The sequence below is a fragment of the Syzygium oleosum genome, unplaced genomic scaffold (genome assembly GCF_021117445.2).
Source record: "Syzygium oleosum isolate NSW1041296 unplaced genomic scaffold, Sole_v2.1 Sole_v2.25, whole genome shotgun sequence".
NCBI lineage: Eukaryota > Viridiplantae > Streptophyta > Magnoliopsida > Myrtales > Myrtaceae > Syzygium > Syzygium oleosum.
This window is the reverse complement of record NW_026607509.1, coordinates 4,275,267-4,298,121: the sequence shown is the minus strand read 5'-3', so window position 1 is coordinate 4,298,121 and position 22,855 is coordinate 4,275,267. Positions and strand designations below refer to the sequence as shown.

General features: G+C 39.7%; 3 protein-coding genes and 1 long non-coding RNA gene across 5 annotated transcripts; 1 reads left to right on the top strand and 3 right to left on the bottom strand.

Annotated features, from left to right (window-relative positions):
* Window positions 1-662: 662 nt before the first annotated feature.
* Window positions 663-10,690, bottom strand: LOC115671399 (DNA-directed RNA polymerases II and V subunit 6B-like). Of its 2 annotated transcripts, XR_004004603.2 has the most exons (7): window positions 10,469-10,690; window positions 9,869-9,902; window positions 9,621-9,790; window positions 9,487-9,538; window positions 1,780-1,847; window positions 1,207-1,616; window positions 663-896 (listed from the first exon to the last, which is right to left on the bottom strand). XR_004004603.2 is itself a non-coding variant. In XM_030592949.2 (6 exons), exons 1-6 carry the CDS (start codon window positions 10,501-10,503, stop codon window positions 1,547-1,549), a joined length of 429 nt encoding a protein of 142 aa, XP_030448809.2. In that variant the 5' UTR covers window positions 10,504-10,690; the 3' UTR covers window positions 1,111-1,546. The 2 variants fall into 2 exon arrangements, 1 of the variants encoding a protein (XP_030448809.2); XM_030592949.2 differs by lacking the exon at window positions 663-896 and having other exon boundaries at window positions 1,111-1,616.
* A 1,234-nt stretch (window positions 10,691-11,924) lies between these two features.
* On the bottom strand, window positions 11,925-12,808 carry LOC130134929 (uncharacterized). Its single transcript, XR_008814452.1, has 3 exons — window positions 12,649-12,808; window positions 12,417-12,567; window positions 11,925-12,259 (listed from the first exon to the last, which is right to left on the bottom strand). It is a non-coding gene; the product is annotated as an uncharacterized LOC130134929 (long non-coding RNA).
* Window positions 12,809-13,386: 578 nt separating this feature from the next.
* Window positions 13,387-15,743, bottom strand: LOC115671680 (uncharacterized). Its single transcript, XM_056303018.1, has 6 exons — window positions 15,682-15,743; window positions 14,941-15,253; window positions 14,749-14,856; window positions 14,080-14,228; window positions 13,753-13,834; window positions 13,387-13,606 (listed from the first exon to the last, which is right to left on the bottom strand). Exons 1-6 carry the CDS (start codon window positions 15,741-15,743, stop codon window positions 13,472-13,474), a joined length of 849 nt encoding a protein of 282 aa, XP_056158993.1. The 3' UTR covers window positions 13,387-13,471.
* Window positions 15,744-18,268: 2,525 nt separating this feature from the next.
* LOC115671620 (probable methyltransferase PMT16) lies at window positions 18,269-21,499 on the top strand. Its single transcript, XM_030593251.2, has 6 exons — window positions 18,269-19,081; window positions 19,642-19,852; window positions 19,934-20,231; window positions 20,330-20,722; window positions 20,827-20,904; window positions 21,036-21,499. The coding sequence occupies exons 1-6, from the start codon at window positions 18,455-18,457 to the stop codon at window positions 21,271-21,273; spliced, it is 1,845 nt and encodes a 614-aa protein (XP_030449111.1). The 5' UTR covers window positions 18,269-18,454; the 3' UTR covers window positions 21,274-21,499.
* Window positions 21,500-22,855: the final 1,356 nt, after the last annotated feature.

The following is a 22,855-nucleotide window of genomic DNA, read 5'->3' as shown; positions in this document are numbered from 1 at the left end:
TTTTTGGTGTCAATTCAATCCTAAACCTTTTGCATTAGCATCAATTCAGTTCTAAACCTTTTTTTGTGCCAATTTATTCCTAAACCTTTTGCATTTGTGCCAATTCAGTCCTAAACCTTTTGCATTTGTGCAAATTCAGTTTTAAACATTTTTGGTGCCAATTCAGTCTAAACCTTTTGTATTGTACTTTAGTCCTAAACCTGCGTTTGTCTTGATTGGTCCCGACTAATAGCTATTCACGTGTCGAAGACCGAATTGGCACCAATGCAAAAAATTTAGGACTCGAATTGGCACCAATGCAAAAGGTTTAGGACTAAATTGTCACCAAAAAGATTTAGGACTAAATTAACACCAATGCAAAAGGTTTAAGACTAAATTGGCATCAAAAAAAGGTGCATGACTAAATTGACACCAATGTAAAAGTTTTAGGACTTTTTTTACACTTTTCCCTCGGGTTCACGTACGCAGGCTATAGACAGTCTGAATAACACGAAAATCTGAACCAAGAACATCATAAATGGACCATTCCTAGTCGCACCCGTTCCACTCTGCAGGTGCTGTCGCTGATTCTCGCTAGGAGATGGGCGGAGATATTGTAACAATGAGATGAGATTATATTATACTTGCTCTATCTCAAGTTGGTACCGAGGAAAGATATACCGTCACGTAAATGATTTCTGATTTGTGGACGAGTCATGTTTCGGGGGCACAAATTACTAAAGAAAAAGATTCTGGATATGACCGAGATTGCCCATCGATAAAGTAATCACTTCTAGTTGGCCAATCCACGGGAATCACACGATTACTAAACAAAAACTTGCCAGTCCCCACATCCTGAGGACGAAAACCACGTGGTCACCATCTAATCTGTCTGGTTTTCGTATTGCGAATGCCTCCTGTGGCCAAATATTCAATGTTAGTCAGTTTGAAAAACTTGAGAGACATTTTAGTAAACAATAGTCGAGAGAATAATGAGACGAGCTCTACTTTGGAGGTGGGTCAGAGTTCATCCAAGAATTCGAAACCACGGGATGAGACCTGCCCCAGTACTCCCGGACAAGCGCGTGCGGCGACTCCCGCCACAAGATTCTTACCTTTGGGGACGTGGCGTAACGGCATTTGATACAATAAATAACTGAAGTCCCGTTTCTCATATGCTAGTGGATCTGGTGTGGAAAGGGCGGAACAAGGACAAAGATGACTCACCGAAAGCAAGGGTAGGTTGCAAGCATCCACGCATCCGGCTTTCACATGGTCGATCAGCATGGCATTCTTCGATCTTTCACATAAATGGCCAAAAATCGTGGAAGAACCAATTTGAAACTACGATAACCAGTAAATTCTGATGAGCCAATCAGCATGTGAGCCACTAAAGTTACCATATCTCTCAAGATCCAAGGACGGAGCATCAATGTGTAAATCAGAAGGTTCAGCATCCTGATGCATGTGAAAGTCTGTTTGCTGGTTTTCTCACAGCACTGGATAAAACCACTAGCATTTAAGCATGGATCATGGATCCACTCTTCAACTTGATGCAAGGCAGGCATCAATCACCACCAACTTGCCTCTTCCAGGAATCTTCCACAATTAACTCATCAACTCCCCAATCCTCATAACTTGAAAATCACATAATATCGCATTAGATGATATTATAATCAAGCACAGATGGCAAAAATATTTTATTTAATGTCTTGATAAATCCAAGGCAAAAGTCGAATTATGATTTTCACCACGGTGGAGTAAAAAGCCAAAGTATCAAGAGCTGGAAGCAGAATTCACCTTCCATCTGGAAGGTAGCGGCGGATGGTGAATGGTATTTTCCTCTCTCGAAGCTCCTTCATTGCAATCTAAGGCTTGCAAAAGAATCCAGTCAAGTTGGGATGCAAAGAATGTGTCCATTGTAATGATAGGATGGAGACATTGAGCAATGCTCATATATAAGAAATTATTGACAGTACTAAAAGATCATACCCCCATCGTATTATGTGGCCGTAGTAGGGGAACAAGAAAGGGTTTAAGTGAGTTGTCATTGACGTGGTCACCAAAGAATAGGCCCACTCAATTTGCTTTTTGAGTCATTGTACACATTAAAGCATTTGTTTGGAACCAATCCTCAAATATCATGTGAACGGAAAGGGCTTCTGGGAATTTCAGTTCATAAACATAGAAATGGTGCAAATTTAACGCGATTTAATCAAACAAAGTGATCGAATGATGCCATCCTACTTAGTTCAGATGCTTAAAACCAAAATTGGATTAAAATATTTACAAAACTTAGCTCAAGAAGAAGCTAAAACAGCTAGACTTAAGTTAATTACGAGTCCTGATACTCTACCATCGGTGTCTACGACCTTATAAGTATCTCATCTAGTCTTTCAATGTCGCAACTGTTGGATGTTTGTTTGTAAAACAAACAAAACAATGCTTTTTCCTTAAGATTGTTGTACCAATTTGAATGGCTTCGAATCAAGAGAGCAATCAAGTCGGACTTTGAGGCGTGATATCACTTTCCTTAAGGATTTATTTGCCCCACAATGCTGCTAATGGTCACCGGCAAAAATCCTCCAGGATACAACAAAGTCTCAAAATGAGAATACTAGATAGCAATTCTAGTATTTCTCCAGGGTCTCTCTAGGAAACAATTGAAAATGATGGCTGTAGTTTTTCGAAAAGAAGACTTGAAAAAATTGAATGATAATTCCTTCTTGCCAAAAACTGACATATATAGAAATCGGTCTTCATAGGCAACTCTTCACGAAACTTGATGAATGATACCATGTTCTTCACAGAATGAAGAAAATTCATTCAAGAAATATTCTCCACCTCTATCTGAACGTAGAACTTTGATTTTCCTTTCCAATTGATTTTCTACTTCAGCCTTATATTTCTTGAACATGGTAAAAGCTTCATCTTTCGTCCTCATGAGATAAAACGTATAAATATCTACTACAGTCGTCCACAAAGGTAATAAAATACCTTTTACCACCTCGAGTTAACATGCCATTGAATTCACATATATCACTATGCACCAATTCCAATAAATTCGAATTTCTTTTGACACTAGGAAATGGTTTCTTAGTTAATTTAGACTTAGCACATATTTCGCATTTATCGATGTCACCATTGAAATTTATCAAGTCTAACTTTTTCATATTCTTTAAATAACGAATATTTATATGTGCCAACCTACTATGCCATAAAGATTAAGGAGATAACCTTACGAAATAAAATAAAAATTAAAGGGATTAGAGCTAATTAAACCGCGGCCGCGCAAGCGTGCAAAGTGCTAAGTGCGCCTAATAATCGCGCCAAAATCGCGCAATTATTCGCGCACCCGCACGCGGGTATTGTATGGACTAGCACACACCCCATTGTCTTCACTCTAAGGAGTAAGAAGACACTCACAGTTATAAAATGGCCCACTTACCCAAAACTTTCCTATGTGGGACAAAGGAAAAAGCATTGTTTTGTTTGTTTTACAAACAAACATCCAACAATCCCCCACTTTGTTTGTAAAACAAAGATTTTAAAAAAAATTTAAAATTTTAAAAACCATACAGCCAAGATTTCGGTGAGATTAATATACATGCATAAAGGTCTCTTTCGAGTTAAACCTTTACTTAGTGCAAGTATCTCAAAACTCTATCAAAGTGACAAGTAGCTCGGCTTTAAACTTGTACTTTTAAATAATAGAATCGGACATACCGCACATATACTAACCTCTTGTTTCAGCGAGAAGTTCTATATTACTCCGCACTATTATGGCCTTGTGCTTGATCCTGTTTCACGAGCTCTCTAGAAAGTAACCCAAACTTTCGTAAGAAGCGGCACCACTCCTAAGCTCATATAGGTGAAGTATCTATCATGTGTTTCTGTTACTATTAACACATTACAAGTTTGTACTATACTTCATTAAGAATTCAATTCATCCTCTAAAACGTAACAGACGATACTAACTTCTCATATTAGGGCTAGCGTCAGTATCAAACAATCACATTCAGTAACTTGTTCTTACCCATTAAACCTTCTAACTAGTGATGTTCTAGAAAAAGGTTGGGTTACCATTACTGGTGATTTTAATTAAAGGGTTTCAGCCCCATTTCTTGTGAGGTCATTTTTACCATATCTCTTGGTAATGCCTTTGTCAAAGGATCAGCCAAATTATTACTTGACCTCACGTAGACAATTGTTATGGTACCATCTTTAATCAATTGTCTCACAAAATAATGCCTTAGGCTAATATGTCTAGACTTCCCATTATAGGTACTACTATAAGCTCTTGCCAAAGTAGCCTGACTATCACAATGGATAGAAATAGGAGGCATAGGACTAGGCCATAATTTGATATCCAACAACAAATTCCTAATCCACTCAGCCTCTTTCCCAATTGCCGCTAAAGCAACAAATTCTGACTCCATAGTTGAGTGAGTTATACATGTCTGTTTCTTGCTCGCCCAAGAAACAGCACCTCCACCTAGAGTGAAAACCCATCCTGAAGTGGAATATTTATCACCCACACTTGTAATCCAACTAGCATCGGTGTATCCTTCTAATACAGCTGGATAATTATTATAGAACAAGCCTAAATTTTTAGTTCTCTTAAGATAACCAAAAATTCTAGTAATAGCTTTCCAATGTTCCATATTTGGATTACTAGTGTACCTACTCAACTTGCACACAGAATAAGCAACATCAGGTCTAGTACAATGCATCGCATACATTAAAGACCCTATAGCACTCGCATATTCAAGTTGTGCTACAGCCCTACCAGTATTATAATTTAATTTAATACTAGAATCAAATGGAGTACTTATGTCCTTGAAACCAAGATGTTGAAATTTATTTAACATTTTTTCAATGTAATCGCATTGGCTCAAAGAATAACCCCCACTATGTTTTTTAACTTTAATACCTAAGATAGTATCTACTTCACCCAAGTCTTTCATTTTAAACATGGAAGTTAGATACTTCTTAGTCTCGATAATTCCAGTCATATTTGTTCCAAAGATAAGCATATCATCGACATATAAGCACACTAAGACACCATAGTCTTTAGTGAATTTAGAGTATATACACTTATCAGCACTATTGTGAATGAAACCATTAGATAATATGACTGAGTCAAATTTTTCATGCCACTGCTTAGGAGCTTGCTTAAGTCCGTAAAGAGACTTAGTCAATTTACATACTTTCCTTTCATTTCCAGGAAGAACGAAACCCTCTGGTTGTTCCATGTAAATTTCCTCATTTAAGTCTCCATTCAAGAAAGCAGTCTTGACATCCATTTGATGAACACAAAGATCATAAATGGAAGCTATAGCAAAAAGAATTCGAATAGAAGTTATACGTGCAACAGGAGCATACGTATCAAAATAATCTATTCCTTCCTTTTGTCTATACCCCTTGACCACCAATCTAGCCTTAAAAGTTTGGATAGAACCATCAGAATTGTATTTCCTCCTAAAGACCCATTTACATCCAATAGGCTTGGATCCTTTCGGTAAATCAACTAACACCCAAGTATTGTTGGACATAATTGAGTCCATTTCATCATTTACAGCTTCTTTCCAAAAAGAAGCATCTCTAGAAGACATAGCATCACTAAAACATTTAGGATCGTCTTCTAAATTTAATACAATGGGGTATTTATTTACCACGTTATTTTCTCTATCTCCTTCAACAAGGAAAACGTGAGTAATATAATCTGGACCTAAATCCTTAGATTTTCTTGCTCTAGAGCTTCTCCTCAATTCAGTCATGTCTCTAGAATCATTTGTTCCTTTCTCTTGAGAATCTACATGAGTTTCTATAGGTCTTGAATTATTTTCAATAATTTCAGAACCTGTAGAACATTTGTTCTCAAAGAATTCAACATCTCTTGATTCTACAATGACATTGGATTCTAAGTCAAAAAGCCTATAAGCTTTACTGTTTTCAGCATATCCAATAAAGACACTTTTGATAGCTCTAGGACCAAGTTTAGTTCTCTTGGGGTCCGGTACTCGGTAGTATGCCAAACACCCCCACACTTTAAAATATGACAAGTTTGGTTTTCTACCCTTCCATATTTCATAAGGACTTATGTCATTTCTCTTGGATGGTATTCTATTATGAATATGGCATGCAGTAAGCAATGCTTCTCCCCAAAGATTAATTGGTAGCTTTGAATTCGAAAGCATACAATTAACCATTTCTCCGAGGGAACGATTTTTCCTTTCGGCCAAACCATTTTGTTGTGGAGTGTATGGTGCCGAAACTTGATGAATGATACCATGTTCTTCACAGAATGAAGAAAATTCATTCAAGAAATATTCTCCACCTCTATCTGAACGTAGAACTTTGATTTTCCTTTCCAATTGATTTTCTACTTCAGCCTTATATTTCTTGAACATGGTAAAAGCTTCATCTTTCGTCCTCATGAGATAAACGTATAAATATCTACTACAGTCGTCCACAAAGGTAATAAAATACCTTTTACCACCTCGAGTTAACATGCCATTGAATTCACATATATCACTATGCACCAATTCCAATAAATTCGAATTTCTTTTGACACTAGGAAATGGTTTCTTAGTTAATTTAGACTTAGCACATATTTCGCATTTATCGATGTCACCATTGAAATTTATCAAGTCTAACTTTTTCATATTCTTTAAATAACGAATATTTATATGTGCCAACCTACTATGCCATAAAGATAAAGACTCAACAATATAAATAGAAGTAGCGATATTATTATTGATACTCAATTGATACATGCCATCATTGGGATAGCCCTTTCCAACAAATAGCCCATTCTTCGACAGGATAACCTTGTCGGATTCAAACAAAACCCGAAACCCCCTTTTACAAAGTAAATCAATAGAAACTAGGTTTTTCCTAATTTCAGGTACAAACAACACATTAAGAAGAGTTATCTTCTTTCCAGAAGTGAAATCTCAACCGGATTGGACAGTGGCAGAATTGATCTCAGAAATCATAGCCATCGAACCACCGATTTCAGCAATGTTCATATTTGAAAACTTGGTTGAAATCATGGCCACATAGTTCTCTTCAACCAAATTTGCATCTGCCTTCACCGTTGGAATGTTCTTGTCCTTTGTTATGCTCTTGCGATGAATGCAGTCCTTGGCATAGTGTCCCTGTTTGCCACAAACAAAACAACAACCCTTCTTCTTCTTGTGTGTCTTCTTAAATGTATGCCCATTCTTTACTTTAAAGTTCTGGCCGAATTTTCTTTTTCTCTCCACAGCATTTACCTTGGAATTATACAAAACAGAATTATCACGTGTACGTGACTCTTCCTCAATACGAAGATGTTTCTGTATTTGCTCCAAGGTGAAGTCCTCCGACTTATGCATCAGCCTTTTTCCGTAGTCTTTCCAAGTTGAAGGTAATTTTGCAATAATTGCTCCAACTTGAAAGGTTTCTGGAATTTCAATTTTGAGGGCACGAATTTTGTTGACGAGCACTTGTAATTCGTGGACTTATTCCAGCAAGGGCTTAGTATCAATAAACTTGAAATCAAAATACTTTGCGATTAAATACTTATTGGTACCTTGCTCCTCCGCTTTGTACTTGAATTCCAGTGCGTTCCAAATTTCTCTGGCCGACTTCATCTCAGTGAATAAGTCATACAATCTATCAGACAGTGTATTCAGAATGTGTCCACGACACAGCAATTCATCCTCCTCACGTTTCCTCTTTTCCTTGTTAACCCTTTCAACGGCTTCCGCACTTGGTTGTTCTCCCTCAACAGTAGGCTTCGGATCTTCAATAGGCGCCAATTTTGGATCCAGGAATATAGGATATCTTCGGGCGTGAGTAGGAACATCATCTTGTCCCTCCAAGCGAGCATAGTTGTTCCCATCGAACCGATCCAGCTTTGACCATGTCTTGGTTCATGATTTTGATTGTCTCCGACTCCATTGTTGAACAAAAATAAATCCTTAAGAAAAGTGATATCACGCCTCAAAGTCCGACTTGATTGCTCTCTTGATTCGAAGCCATTCAAATTGGTACAACAGCAACAACAACCATGCTGCCTTAAAATCAGAAAAATGCATGAGGACAGAGTATCTCTTCTGGATCTCTATATCTTGGACATACAGACAAAATCAAAAGCCGCACAAAATTTTCTACACTACATCCTGTACACGTGGATGGTCTAAGGTTTTTGGAATATCACATTAGAAAACCCCATTATCTCCTAAGCCCGTCGTAGCAGATCTATCTAGTGTTACTTCAATAGAAGAATTTCTACAAGGCCAGGTCCAGTTTTGCAATCGGGCTATTGGATCAGATCCATGTCACATCAATTAAGGCACATCTAAGTATAGATAAGCTGAATTCCGGTCAAAAAGAAAATATAGATAAGCTGTCCAGGCCAGATAGCTTGTCAAGTGACATCTGAGTTTCATAAGATTGCGTGTGCTAATGCATCATTTGGCACTTTAAAGCTGCGCATGGCAATTTGCCAAATAGTGTTTGATTCTGTTCTTTTGTTCCCAGAATCAGTTTGGAAATAGAAATCCATTTGTTTAATTTTTTGATTATGGGCACAAATTCTTGCAAATTTGTGTCCAGAATCAGTTTTGGAGCAGAATCAAGAAACAAAAAAAAGTAGCTTCTTGATTCTGGGAACAAAAATGAGAATCAGTTTTTTTTTCTTCTTTTTCTTGATTTTTAATATAGCTTCTAATATCCGACGCGAGGGCCACCCTCTCCGTATTTGGCGAGATTAAAATATTTTAATAAAAAAAATTATTAATAAAAAAAATTTACCGGCCATGGCCAGCGACCAGGCCATGGCAAAAAAAATTAAAAAATATTATTAATAAAAAAAAATTTACCTGCCAGCGACCAGTCCATGGCGAAAAAAATAAAAAAAATATTATTAATAAAAAAATATTTTACCGGCCATGGCCAGCGATCAGGCCATGGCAAAAAAATAAAAATAAAAATTTCAATAAAAAAATATTTTTTCCGGCCATGGCCAGCGACCAGGCCATAGCGAAAAAAAAAGAAAAAAATATTTTCGATAAAAATATTTTTTAGTAAAATATTTTTAAAAAAATTATTAATAAAAAATTTATTTAAAAGAAATTTTTTTACCGACCATGGCCAAAAAAATAAAAATTTAATAAAATTATTATTAATTAAAAAATATTTTACCGGCCATGGCCAAGAAGGAGGAGAAGAAAAAAAGAAAAAAAAGAAATATTAAAATATTTAAAATGTTATTAAAATATTATTAATAAAAAGAAATTTTATGCAGTTACCAAACGCATTTCTGTTCTTTTAATATTTCAGGAATAGAAATTTTGGACCGTTACCAAACGCCTTTAAATGCTTAGAATCGCTTCCCTAGTACGTAATCAAAAAGAATCATTTCTTATCGGAATGCATTAGGGCGCGAATCGTTCTTGCGTACGCAACTTTAAGTATTAAAAGAACTCACTGTGATAACTTGAGGAAGGTTCATACCTCTAGACGATCAGTTTCGCCCTCCAACTCAACCATTACAGGTGCATTCATGCTGCGCAATCAAGGTAAGTTTTGTTAACCACCCAATTAATTAGATCTCAAGGACTCGAAATAGTGAGGTTCATACTACAGACCTGATCTGCAAGGCACGAGTGCCCAAAATCCTTGCGCGCTCATATTTGGTCATGTACATTGATGTCTTATGAGGCCGTTCTACAGGTTCCTGCTCTCCTTTATCTTCGGTATCAAGAGGGTGTGGAACGTCTTCATTGTTGTTGTTATCCAATTCATCCTCCACACCTTCCTGTTTGCATTCGTCAAAACTGTCAGCCGGAAAATTCTTCAACTATCTAAGAACAGCACGTGAGAAATGGACCCTTACCTCAATCTCAGGCTCTGGTGGTTCATCCTCATTTCTGCATCAATAGAATATATAAGCATCTAAGAAGAACTATTGCAAACCCAAAACTAGCATAGCATTTATTAATTCAGAAAACATACGCAACTTCAACGGGCCAATTGACTAATATAACCAGACTCTAGTGAGGCAGTATCGCTGTGCCAATATTAGAACAACAAAAAAACAGACCAAACCAATGAAGTGCTAGAGCGGAATTGGAGAAGGATTACAGCAAAATCTAAGTGAAGATAACGTAACTCAATTTCGCATAATAGGATCCAAGGAAAGCACAGACTAGCAGTATCCACATAGTAGGCAAAAGGTCATGAACACAATCAATTGTTTCACCGAACCTAGCATACCATTTAACTTTTGTCGTAAAAAGTCTCAATTCGGTACTTTCATACACAACGGCAATCACTGTGTGCGCTAGATCATGGCGCCATCAAACTACCAAAGTAGCAATCCACGTCGAAGTAGGAAACAGAATCGGCTCGAGGAATTAACACGCAATGCTTAGAAACTGCGAAAAATTCAAGAAGAGAGCCCGAGACAACAGAGAGACAGAGAGAGAGAGAGAACCCCATGTCCATGTCGTTGTAGTCGTCGTCGGCCATTGCGATCGGCGAAAGAGCTCTCCTCTATGGTTCTCAGGTGACGAGGAGATAAAAAAAAACAAAACCCCGCCAAGGAAAAACCCTCCTCCCTCCTCTCGTCTCCGCTTCCAACGTTCTAGGAAGCAAGCAGGACTGCAAGTGGAGCGTGGGTCGTCGTCTCCTTTACCTGCAAGGCTGCAACTGCGAGGAGAGCGGCAGCGTTAAACAGGGGCTCGACTTGGAGGAAGTGGATTGTGGGCTTTTGCATCAGGGCCTCTTTGAGATCCTCTTCTTCTTTCCCCATTGGTCCTTGGAACAGGCCCTGTTCACTGAACAACCATGCAAGGACTTTTACTCCTTTCCTATTTTCTCGCGTGGGCACTACGATTGAGCTGGACTTCCGACAAGGAAGGAATCAAGAGATACTGTCGTAAATGATCTTTGAATTTTGATTTAATATTTAATATAATTTTTAAATTTTTAATTTATTCAATATGATCCATGAACTTTAATTCAATGTGCAATGTCGTCCCTTAACTTTTAATTTGTTTAATGTGCTCCTTGAATTTTTTGTAAATATTCAAACTAGTCCTTGGACTATATAAAAAATATACAACATTATCCTTTCATTAATTTAAGTTTAGGAACAACATGTTCATATAGTTCGGAGATTAATTCGAACATCAAATTAAAAGTTTATGGACGATATTACACATTAAGCTAAAGTTTATGGACACTACAAAAAAACAAGGGATTAGCGACGAATTTTGCGACGAAAAATTTGGCAAAATCCGTCGCAAAATCGATTTGCGACGGAAAATTTCGATTTCCGTCACAAAATTGCGACGGAAAAAAATTCATCGCAAAATTCGTCGCAAATTAGCCACGAATTTTATCCGTCGCAAAATTCGTCGCAAATAATTCGTCGCAAAAATTTTCTGTCACAAAAATTGCGTCGCAAATTTGCGACGGATTTATTTTCAATCCGTCGCAAATTTGCGACGGATTTATTTTTCCGTCGCAAAATTCGTCACTAATTTGCCACGAACTGTATTCGTGGCAAAATTCGTCGCTAATTTGGCACGAATTTTTTTTTGTTTGTAATTTGCGACGAACTTACTCGTAGCAAAATTCGTCGCAAATTTGTCACGAAAAATTGACTTTTGCCATGAACATTATTCATGAACAAATTTAGCAACGATTTTTTATTAATTCTTTAGCGACAAACTCTGCGATGAATATCGTTTAGGGACGAAATTAGCGACGAAATTTTATTTTTGTAACGAACTTTTATAATTTGTGATCATACGATAAAATCATTTATTTTATTTTTTCGATTTTAAACTTAATTAAAAGCAAAATTAATTTCTGAAATTTATATTTAACATTGATTAAGCACTTAATAACATCAAAATATTATAATAATATGAAAATAAAATACATTCATCTACATTTTCCACAAGAATGACATAAATATTTTTCTTTATAGTACACATAATGAGAGAATAAATAATCTTGCATAATAAATAATCTTGCACAATAAACAATGACGACAGAAATGAATCAAAAAAGAATATCCGGCTTTTAGCGACAATCTCCATCATATAAATACTGAACAAAACTAAAGACACGGTCCATGTGAGATGCTCACTTCCTTTGCTCTGTGAAGTTCACGTACTGATCAAGTGCTTTCTTGTTTACATGACTAAACTATCGGAGCTGCTCGTTGCATCTGTGAAGCATCTTCTGCAACTCTTTGATGCTCCTTCGTCTATAACTATAATCTCAAACATATAAAATGAGGTATGATGAGCTTCAATAGTGGAAACCAAATTAAAATTCAGTAGCAAAGGGAACATACGCCTCAAAAGCATTTTCAAAGTCAAAACATTTTCACAGTCAAAACATTTTCACAGTTAGACAAGGGAACATACGTCTCAAAAGCATCAGAAGATAACGGGCCCAAGTTCCTTATCTTTTTTGAGTACTCATCTTTTTAGCTATAAGAGTATTCCTCCGGCTAAAGAGTTGTTCAAGTTCTTTAGTTTCATCGTGAAGTGTTTTCTCATAGGTGTCCTCCAAAGCCTGCATTCGAGCAATCATTTGAGAAGAAACCAAAGAGTTGAATACCAACATTTAGTCCACACTGAAAAAATTAAATAATACCTTCAACTTTGCCATCTCATCTTTGATCTTTTTTATTTGCTTATTTGTTTCCTCTGTACTTCTATTAATTCCTGATAATTTTTGTTTCAATCAAAAGCGCGAACAAAATCTAAAGCTTCAAGACAACAATATTCCGATTAATCCAAAATTTCCACCTTCTAATCGCTTGGTTGCATCAATGACCAATGATTTAGTATCTTTTAGCTCCTGCCACTTTGATTCCGCTTCATTTTCAGGCAAATCAGTCTCTGATGAGGATATAATAGCCTCATACTCTTGCTTCTGCCTCTTGAGATTAGTTGCAAGGTTAGTCTCAAGCTCTGCTTTTCTTGTTTCCATCTGCAAACAAACAAAAGTGATGACCAATATGCACAAAAACAGCACAACTGTACTCTGGCAAGGTTCTCATTGCCAACCTCAATGCGAATATCAACAATACATAGAACCATATCCTACCTTTTCAGCAGTTACAGGCTTTGTCAACTGGTGATTGCGTTCTTGTTCTGAAGTGACAAGCAAGAGAATGAGCATCTATCCAAAGAAAGCTTCAAAAAAATTAACACATGAAGCACTACCTTCTGCAAGTGAAGTCTGAGTGTTCTTGAGCATCTATCCAACGATAGCTTTGTCCTCTCCATTTTCTTCCTTTCCCCCAGAAAAAAAAAAGGAAGAACACCCAAGAAAGAACTCACGCCGATTCGAGCCTCGCCTCGCTATTTGCAACAGCATAAAAAAAAGTCCAAAATTGCACGTCTATTCGCAAATTGGAGAACTGGGTCATTCATCAAACACTTGCAAAGCACCCTATCCTGACCCATTTACCCTATAAACTCACAAACATCATCTCCATTTCTCGATGAAGACTATACCCAATTCCATTACTTACAGGATGTGGTAAGTCAGTAACTTTATCACTCTCATTTCGTATGGGATGGTCAAGTCCAACAGCCCCACAAAACTGCGCAGACATTATGATGTAAAGAAAGAAATTAAATCATAATCAACAAAGACAACCCTCTTCAGGCTGAACAGATCAAAGCACCAACGTCTTACAGAAAACTCTGATCCTGAAAGTAAATAGCCAGTAAAAAAGATAAAGCATACCTCTCCCTTCCAAGAAATGCCATACAAGGATCCGTCAGAGAGTCCAAGCAGCATATGCCTGTTATCACTTACGATATTGCTCCTGAGGAAGAGACATAAGCTCGGTAAACATTCATCAAACATGCCCATTAGGTTTCTAGACTGCTTTGTTCATTTAATATTTTTTATTTTAAATGAGCAAAACCAATATACTTACAAGATGTTATGTGATTTTTGTACAACTTAATCGAGTTTAGGGAATAATAAAGACAATGGCGTGCCCACAGTCCACTAAGGCACAAGTTTAGATTTCCAGCATATACACAAATACATTAGCGTAATACTCACACAGATAAATTCATGTCTCCAAAGGGAACCTGCTCGCTGAGGAGAAGAGAAATAGTTGCAAAATACAAACCAGACGGTTGCTTCCCTCCAATCTGTACTCTTTTCTCAGAAAAGTGAACCTTAAATAAATGAAGATAGAGTGAAGTCGTCTGCAAAAAATATGAAAACACGTCATAAGAAGCAACTGGTAGTTTATTTTACTAGTCAGAGCAAGACCAAGGAAGGAGGAAAGAATGCTCGCATTCACTAACAATAGGCACAATTGACAAGCATCACCTCTCTAGCTTCTATTAGAGATAATTATCTAAAGGGTCATACCGGTACCCCCTTGGCCAAAATTAAGTAGCTACAAAGATCAGTCCGAAGAATGACAGTAGTCAACCGACACGCAGAATTTCTAACCGGAACAGCCAAAGAAGAGATCTACAGCAGGGCACCCAGCTCTCATTTTGAGCACCATTCTTTGCGGATGCATTGTAGTCAAGGTAAATTTTGTACACGAGTACATCCCAAGAAATGAACTTATACCAATCCATAGTTATAGGCCGACCAGATATGAATCAAGAACGGCAATGCAAATGCAAAATCAATTGCAATTGCCCGACTCACAAATCGACCGGATCATTTCATGTTTCATCAAACCTATCCATAAAAACATCTCGAACTCACCACAACGGCAATCAATTTGGCATCAGGGCTCCACACGGCCTGCGAATTCTCCCCCTCCCTCCGCAACGAATCCGCATCCCTCTTGTACTTCCCCAACCTCACCCTATGCTGATCACACGAAACCAAAGACAACATCAAGAACAGTCACTGTACGAAACCAGTGACGACCGCGGGAGCCAGCTCGTTTCGTACCTGGGAAGAGCTCCAGAGCTCGAGATGAGACGGGGAGACGAACTCTGTTCGGCTGGGAGATCGTGGGGCCCTCGGTGACGGAGCACCGGATCCCGGCGGGGCGCGCGGGAGGGCTTGTGGGCGCGAAACGAGCGGATGGCGACGGAGGAGGAGGCAACGGCGGTGGCGGTGAGGGTGGCCATCATGGCTGGCGGAGGGGAGGAGGGAGCGACGGAGAGGTGTTTGGCGGAGGGGGGGTGGTTCTGAGGAATAGCAGAGAGAGAGAGAGAAAAACTGGGGTGAGGGCGGGCAAATTTGAGAGATTGGCGGGAGACTAAATTCAGAGTTTGCGACGGATTTTTTTTTTCAGTCGCTAATTTGCGATATTTTTTTTTTCCGTCGTAAATTTGCGATGGATTTTTTTTTCGCCGTACATTTGCGACGGATTTTTTTTTTCCGTTGCAAATTTGCGACGAATTTTTTTTTCGTCGCAAATTTGCGACGGATTTTTTTTTTCCGTCGCTAATTTGCGACGAATTTTTATTTCGTGGCAAATTCCGTCGCAAATTAGCGACAAAAATTATTCGTTGCTAATTTGCGACGGAAAAAAGCGACGGATTTTTTCCCCGTCGCAAATTTCCGTGGCAAAATTCATGTTTTTTTGTAGTGGGACCACATCGAACAAATTAAAAGTTCGGAGATCACATTTCACATTTGGTCAATGTTCAAGGATCATTTGTGTCATTTTTTCAAGAATCAAACATAAACACGTCCAGCTCTCGACTAATGATTTCAAACTGTAGTCTTGGACTCTTTGTTGGCATGGCATCGCCGTCGTTTGTTTGTATAGACTTTTTTTTTCCTTTCATCGGACAATTTAGGAATGATTAAACAAATAGTTCTGGAACTTTGGCCTAATATGAAATGTCATTCATAAACTTTTAATTGATTTAATGTGGTCCTGAATTTTAGCTCATGCGTAATATCATGCTTGAACTTTTAATTTATTCAATAAGGTCTATGAATTTTTGGCAAATATTCAATCTAATATCTAAATTATATGAAAATAGCTACTGATACCCTTTCATTAATTCAAGTTCAAGGATAACATCGAAAATTTTCATATAGTTTGGGGACTAAATTGAGCATATACTAAAAGTTCCAGAACCACATTAAACAAATTAGGGATAACGACACAAACAGTCCTTGAACTTTGGCTCAATGTGCAATTTGGTCTATGAACTTTTAATTTGTTCAATGTAATCCTTAAACTTTAACCTGATATTTAATGTGGTCCTTAAACTTTTAATTTATTCAATGTGGTCCATGAACTTTTGGTACATATTCAATTTAGTCCTTGAACTATATAAAAATGTCCAATGTAGTTCTTCCATTAATTCAAGTTCAGGGACCAACTTGCATTTTGGGCCAAAGTTCAGGGAATGTTTCTGTCATTTTCCCAACAAATAAAAGTTGAGTCACAACATTACACATTAGGCCAAAGTTCATGGATTATTGTGTCATTTTTCGCGACAATAATTTATGTGTAGAAGCATGTGACGTCACGACCATTTCATCTTCATTATCTTTTTCAACTACTCCGAGATTCATAGCATCAACAAGCCTTCACCAGATGATTTTCCCTTCGCCGGTTACGTGTACGGGAGAAACGAGACAAGGAGCTCTTCGAGAAAAATAATGATACAGGTCAACGGTAATACGTTATAGAAATTGACTCCTCCATGTGCATGCAGATGCAGTCATCTCTCGATGCTTTGGCCCTCTGACTACGGGATGCTTCTTTCGTCTAGATAGGACCTTACCCACTTAAACATGATATATATAACTCAATTCAGAAGATTAGAATTTTAAGCAATTAAAATTAATATCACGAAAAATCCCTAATCGGTAAACGATTAGTGTGCGCTGGATAAATTAAAGACTATTGTTTTGTCTCCGAGAATCTAAAGTTTTAACACTTTGTAATCGTGTTTAGTATTTGTAATCACGTTTAGTGTGCTTTAAATAAAGATCCCGTGCGTTGTGTTGGCCTCGTGTTAGATTATTCTCATAATGATTAAGGCTTTTAATAGTATATGATCAAAGGCTATTACACATTCGATGATTAAGGCTTTTAATAATATCTACGAATGGCGGATGTTTTATTTTGATGAAAATTGGGAAGTCGCGAGAGTGAATTACGATACATAGAATGTAGTAGCCTTTGAACATGATGAATATATTCGTTGGATAGTTTTATCTCTTCCCATACCACATGAGATGAAGGTACTTTCTCTTTCGCGAGATTTCGATTGGTATCCTCCATTCAAATTGGTTTTAATGCAATCGATAGAAAGAACGCTCCTTAGAGACTAAATTGAGAAAATCGAATAACGATTGAGAAATTGTAGAAACTGTGTCTTTGCGGAGACCGAATTAATGAAAAGAGTCTTCAATGGCAAAGCCAGAAATTTTGACTAAATGTCCATTTTCTAGCGGAGTTATTGACCGTACGATGGATCTGTCCCAAGTACACAAATCGAGGAGTTTTGGCGACACAGATGAAAATTCAAAGTAGACATGTCCCACTACGAAAAGTTTAAGAGTTTTTATAAGATAAACTCTAATTAATAATATCGTGCATCACAAGCAAACCTCTGATTAAGCCGGGTACATTCAACACTCGACAAAAACTCTGGCTAGTTCATTTAGAATATTGATTTTGTAAATCAGTTTTAAGTGATTAAGATTAGTCCAGATTAAAACATAAGAACAGCCGGGGAGGTTGTCATCAGGGCCAAGACCCAGATCTGTTTCGTAAGTTTTCAACATCATCGTACGAAGAGTTATGGCGGACTTAGGGATTGGGAAACTTGTTACGTGAAGTTGTCGAGATTCCTGTTGACTTTATTATCATGTAACACTAATCGTTCCAGCTCGTTTGATGCAAGTAGATGTTCGTGACTCGAACCGTCAGAAATAGACCGACCGAAGATTCTTGCATGGCCATCTTCGTCCACGCTAAGTTGTCAATCGGATTTCAACCGGAAAATCGTAAGGAAACCACACGAGACGCGTAAAAGCAAATCGATTCACTTACTCGGAATAACATGCCACATGATCGGTAACGTGATTTTAGATCAAGTCTACTAATGTCGATGAAAAAGCGTATATTTCATTAATACATTGATTACATGAGATAGGTATAGAATAATTTGATCATATCGATATGACGTGATTTTTACACCAACCTAGCAAGGAAAAGCTTATCCTTACGAATTCACTGAATGAATATTAATTGAATTAGCCTAGTCTCCTTCTTGCACCGTCGAAGACCCAAATGGAAACCATAGACTCACCCGTCTTAAAACTTCCTAAGTAGGATCGCTTGCCCAGTTCTGCTACCTTATATTCTTTATATATTCACCCGTTCCTGCACCTTCTTCTCACCTTCGCTTCACCATCTCTCTCTCTCTCTCCCTAACAGATAGAAGAACCAAACGCAGCTCCATAAGCCATACCAAGCAGAACGTCCATGGCCATGGCTGGTCCAACCAAGCCCACCTCTTCTCACCTGAAAATCACCCTTCTTCACACATGGCTCCTCATCTTCCTCCTCTGCTTCATCTCTTATCTCGTCGGCACATGGCGAAACGTCCCCGTCTCTATTACGGCCGTTACCAAGCCCTGCGTGTCCCCATCGCTCGACTTCAACCCCCACCATGCCCGAGACGACGGCACATCATCGGGTGAGAAGGTCGAGACCTACCCGCCATGCGGCGTCGAGCTCAGCGAGTACACCCCGTGTGAGGACCCCAAGAGGTCTCACCGGTTCGACCGGAGGAGGCTGATATTCCGAGAGCGGCATTGCCCCGAGCGCAACGAGACGCTCAAGTGCCGGGTCCCGGCCCCGCCTGGATACCGGAATCCGTTCGGGTGGCCCGCGAGCCGGGACATGGCATGGTACGCCAACGTGCCGCACAAGGAGCTCACGGTGGAGAAGGCGGTCCAGAACTGGATCCAGTTCGAGGGCGACCGGTTCCGGTTCCCCGGGGGCGGGACCATGTTCCCCCATGGCGCGGACGCATACATCGACGACATCGGGAAGTTGATCGATCTTAGGAACGGGTCCATACGGACCGCCATCGATACCGGTTGCGGGGTAAGCTCCCTTTTCTTCTTGTCTAATAAGTTCATCCTACTATACCAAATCTAGCCCGATCCCAGAATAACAAAGTCCGCGTTGGATTGGCCGAGCATTTATTTCATTTACCTTCTACATCTCCCACGAATGGATCACCACAAACCAAACATGTTAAGAAGCTGAACCAAACTTGCCTGAATCATGCGTGCCATAATGGTTTTAACGCGTCTTGCGGTTTCTCTTTCCTTGTTTTCTTCGAGGAAAACTGGCGAGAGAGGCTGGTCGATTCACTTCCCTTTTTAGGAGGATTTGGTAGACCAGCATTCGACGACCCCTTTGTAATAATGTAGACAAACATATGCTCAATTAAGTTGCCAAACATTGATCAAAGAAAGACAACTTAATCTGCAGTATACGTGCTTCTAATTTAGGAGGATGAAGTCGGGGGCACTCGGCCATTTACAACTCTAGGAAGCCGAATGGTTCTGATTTTTTTTTTTTTGAATTTTTGATCAGTAGATGGCAATGTCTGGTGGTGCAATTTGTTTCTCAATGTTCCGATTTCTGTTCACATCCAGGTTGCTAGTTGGGGGGCTTATCTTCTGTCTCGAGGCATCCTAGCGATGTCGTTCGCTCCGAGGGACACGCACGAAGCTCAAGTCCAGTTCGCCCTCGAGCGAGGAGTGCCCGCACAGATCGGGGTCCTTGCATCTAAGCGCCTTCCCTATCCGTCCCGAGCGTTTGACATGGCTCATTGCTCTCGCTGCCTCATTCCGTGGGACCTATTCGGTATTGAGTCCTCGCTAATTACTAATCAATTCAATTTTAGGGGTCTCGCATTTATCCGAATTTGCTTGTTCTCTGCTATAGATGGAATATACCTTATTGAAGTGGATAGAGTTCTACGGCCCGGCGGATACTGGGTACTGTCCGGCCCGCCGATCAATTGGAAGACACACTGGAGAGGTTGGCAGAGAACAAAGGAAGATTTGAGTGCTGAGCAGACCAGAATTGAGAATGTAGCAAAAAGTCTTTGCTGGACAAAGTTGGTGGAGAAGGGTGACATTGCAATATGGCAAAAGCCTATCAATCATTTGCATTGCAAGGTCAATAGAGAAGTCGCCCAGATCCCACCTCTGTGCCCGTCTCAGGATCCAGACAAGGCCTGGTAGGTGATTGGGGAATTCAGTCTGTCCTGCATTTTGCGCCTGTTGTGTTCAATTTTTCTTTGATTTGAGCTTCGTTTCAACCATGATATGTTCTCAGGTATACGAGCATGGAAACGTGTTTGACTCCATTACCCAAAGTTACGGACGACGGGGCGATTTCAGGGGGCGAATTGGCTAACTGGCCTGAGAGGTTGAATGCGATTCCACCGAGGATTGGCAAGGGAATGCTACCGGGCATCACGGCCGAGATTTTCCTAAGGGAGACGGCATTGTGGGAGAGGAGGGTGTCGTATTACAAGACCGTGAACAACCAGCTAGGACTTGCAGGGAGGTACCGCAACTTGCTAGACATGAACGCCTACTTGGGCGGGTTCGCGGCCGTACTCGTCCAAGACCCCGTTTGGGTCATGAACGTGGTTCCTGTGGAAGCCAAGGTCAACACTCTCGGAGCTATCTATGAACGAGGACTAATTGGAACCTACCATAGCTGGCAAGTCTTTTCTTCGTTGTCTGTGATTCTCTGTCCCAGTATTGACCATTTGACACTCGCACGGTCTATGCGAAAGATTTATTAGTTACTCGTATGCATTGCAGGTGCGAAGCGATGTCCACATATCCGAGAACGTACGACCTCATTCACGCCAATTCCCTGTTTACCCTCTATCAGGACAGGTATGTAAAAGATAAACTTCAAGAGATCCTGTCAATTTTCGTGACATTTTTTGACATGGTGGTTCTGTATTATTCTGGGGCGGATCGATCAGCTAATGTTTTTGACATATTGGGAATGTGTATGTATGTAGGTGTGAATTGGAGGACATATTGCTTGAGATGGACAGAGTTCTGAGGCCAGAAGGGAGCTTCATACTGCGAGACGATGTGGATGTGCTGGTGAAGGTGAAGAGGATCATCGATTCGATGAACTACGACAGTCAAATCGTCGACCATGAAGATGGACCGCTCGTGAGAGAGAAGCTTTTGTTTGCCGTCAAGTCTTATTGGACAGCTTCTGCTCCCTCCGATGATCCGCCCACATCCTAAACATCACCATAGATAAATTTCTCCCGCATCTCTCTCGACAGTTTTGTTTATCTCAATTCTAAACTCGTAAAATTCGACTCATTCTAGTTTCAACCGGACTCGGTTGTACGATTACTTCACTAGTCCTTTTTTACTTATTGTTTAACATTTCTATCATTATCAGATACTACCTTGAATGTAATGTACATAATCAATAGGATTTATCAGATAAGCTTTCTCTCTCCCATGTTCCATTTTCATTCCCTTCCACATGCTCCTTCTATCATGTTGTATCAATAAAATTTAACATCGTAATCGATGGATGAAGAAGTAGCTTTCCAACTGCAGCTATCTATGCATCACCGACACACAGATGAATTGAAGGCCAAACCAATTCCCGGTTTAGATATTTCATGCACAGTGACTCACCCATCCCTTCTTCCCAATAAGAACCAATAAACCAGCAGCAAAAAGAACAGTGACTAAGGCAACAGCATTCATATCACCGATCAGGGTTCAAAACTCATGGCACTTGGCAGGCACCAAGTCTCTCTACTCTCTCTACTCATGCGATTACAGCTCAGGCCATTGGCGGCTCGAATGACTCGGATGGCTCGAGTAGACATTCGCAAAGCTACTCGGCTCGGCTCGGCTCGGCTCACTGAATGTTCGCACCATTCATGCTGGCCGGAGTCGACAACACCCCGAGGGGTTCGGGCCGGCAGCCACATACACTTCACCTCAAGTGCCGCCGCCAACACCAATATTCCATCATGCTAGGTGCGGGTTGCATCATCAGAACAGGAAGGAAACACCAAACCAGAGTTTCCGTGAAGAATCTGCCGCATCAAGCAACTTGCCAATAGAGCCGGAGTATCAGAGTCGGCTCTATTGGGCCTTTCAGTTACGAACAATTCTGAAAGGCACAAGGCATTCTTATGTTAATACTTACGGGCGTGAGAAAGGGATTGGGTTGCACCTGCATTCACAGTTAATTTCGGACGACTTTTCTTATACAAGACCTAAGTTTAACGAAAAAACCAATCGCATAGGCAGGGTGAGGTACTATGGCAGTGTAAATTAACGGTATATGATGTACCATGCAACGGCAGATACAGGATTTTCGAGGTAGGAAATGTAAGTGTAAACGTACATTAACTGTGATGCGCAAGGTTTTTCGTACACGAGATGCCTCCTACTTGAGTGAAAACGTAGTTATAAGCTATCCAAGCAATATCGAAGGTGGGCAAGTTGGCCCCAGCCTCAAGGGATCTGGGCTCTGCCTTTTGTGGACTCGGGCCGAGTCGTCAAGGAACTCATCCTAGCCTCGATGGATCCTGGCCCCGAAGCTAGGTACTTGAGCCCAGTCTTCATGGACCTGAGCAAAGGCGTTGAGGTTCCTATGCCCAAGCATCGCGACTCTGATCCAAACGTCGATATCTAGTCGTATTAACATGAAATGATTTCTGATTTTTAAAAAAAAAAGAAGAGAAAATCATTTACCTGAATTCAAGCCTAATTTTTCCGGTGATCATGAAAAGATTTTCCGTCGGCTCATTTTTCCAAGCAATCTAAAGTCCGGAAAATGAGAGAAATTTTTTTT

Excerpts from the sequence above, each read along its gene's own strand:
- LOC115671620 (XM_030593251.2), top strand. The coding sequence starts at position 18,455 with ATGGCCATGGCTGGTCCAACCAAGCCCACCTCTTCTCACCTGAAAATC. Across the intron at positions 20,232-20,329 it reads CAGGATCCAGACAAGGCCTG|GTATACGAGCATGGAAACGT; the intron begins GTAGGTGATTGG and ends ATATGTTCTCAG. Across the intron at positions 20,905-21,035 it reads TTTACCCTCTATCAGGACAG|GTGTGAATTGGAGGACATAT; the intron begins GTATGTAAAAGA and ends GTATGTATGTAG.
- LOC115671680 (XM_056303018.1), bottom strand. The coding sequence starts at position 15,743 with ATGCCAACAAAGAGTCCAAGACTACAGTTTGAAATCATTAGTCGAGAG. Across the intron at positions 13,835-14,079 it reads GGAGACATGAATTTATCTGT|GAGCAATATCGTAAGTGATA; the intron begins GTGAGTATTACG and ends TCTCTTCCTCAG. Across the intron at positions 13,607-13,752 it reads GCATTTCTTGGAAGGGAGAG|TTTTGTGGGGCTGTTGGACT; the intron begins GTATGCTTTATC and ends ATGTCTGCGCAG.
- LOC115671399 (XM_030592949.2), bottom strand. The coding sequence starts at position 10,503 with ATGGCCGACGACGACTACAACGACATGGACATGGG. Across the intron at positions 9,791-9,868 it reads CACCAGAGCCTGAGATTGAG|GAAGGTGTGGAGGATGAATT; the intron begins GTAAGGGTCCAT and ends GAATGCAAACAG. Across the intron at positions 1,848-9,486 it reads GCGAAACTGATCGTCTAGAG|ATTGCAATGAAGGAGCTTCG; the intron begins GTATGAACCTTC and ends TGCAAGCCTTAG.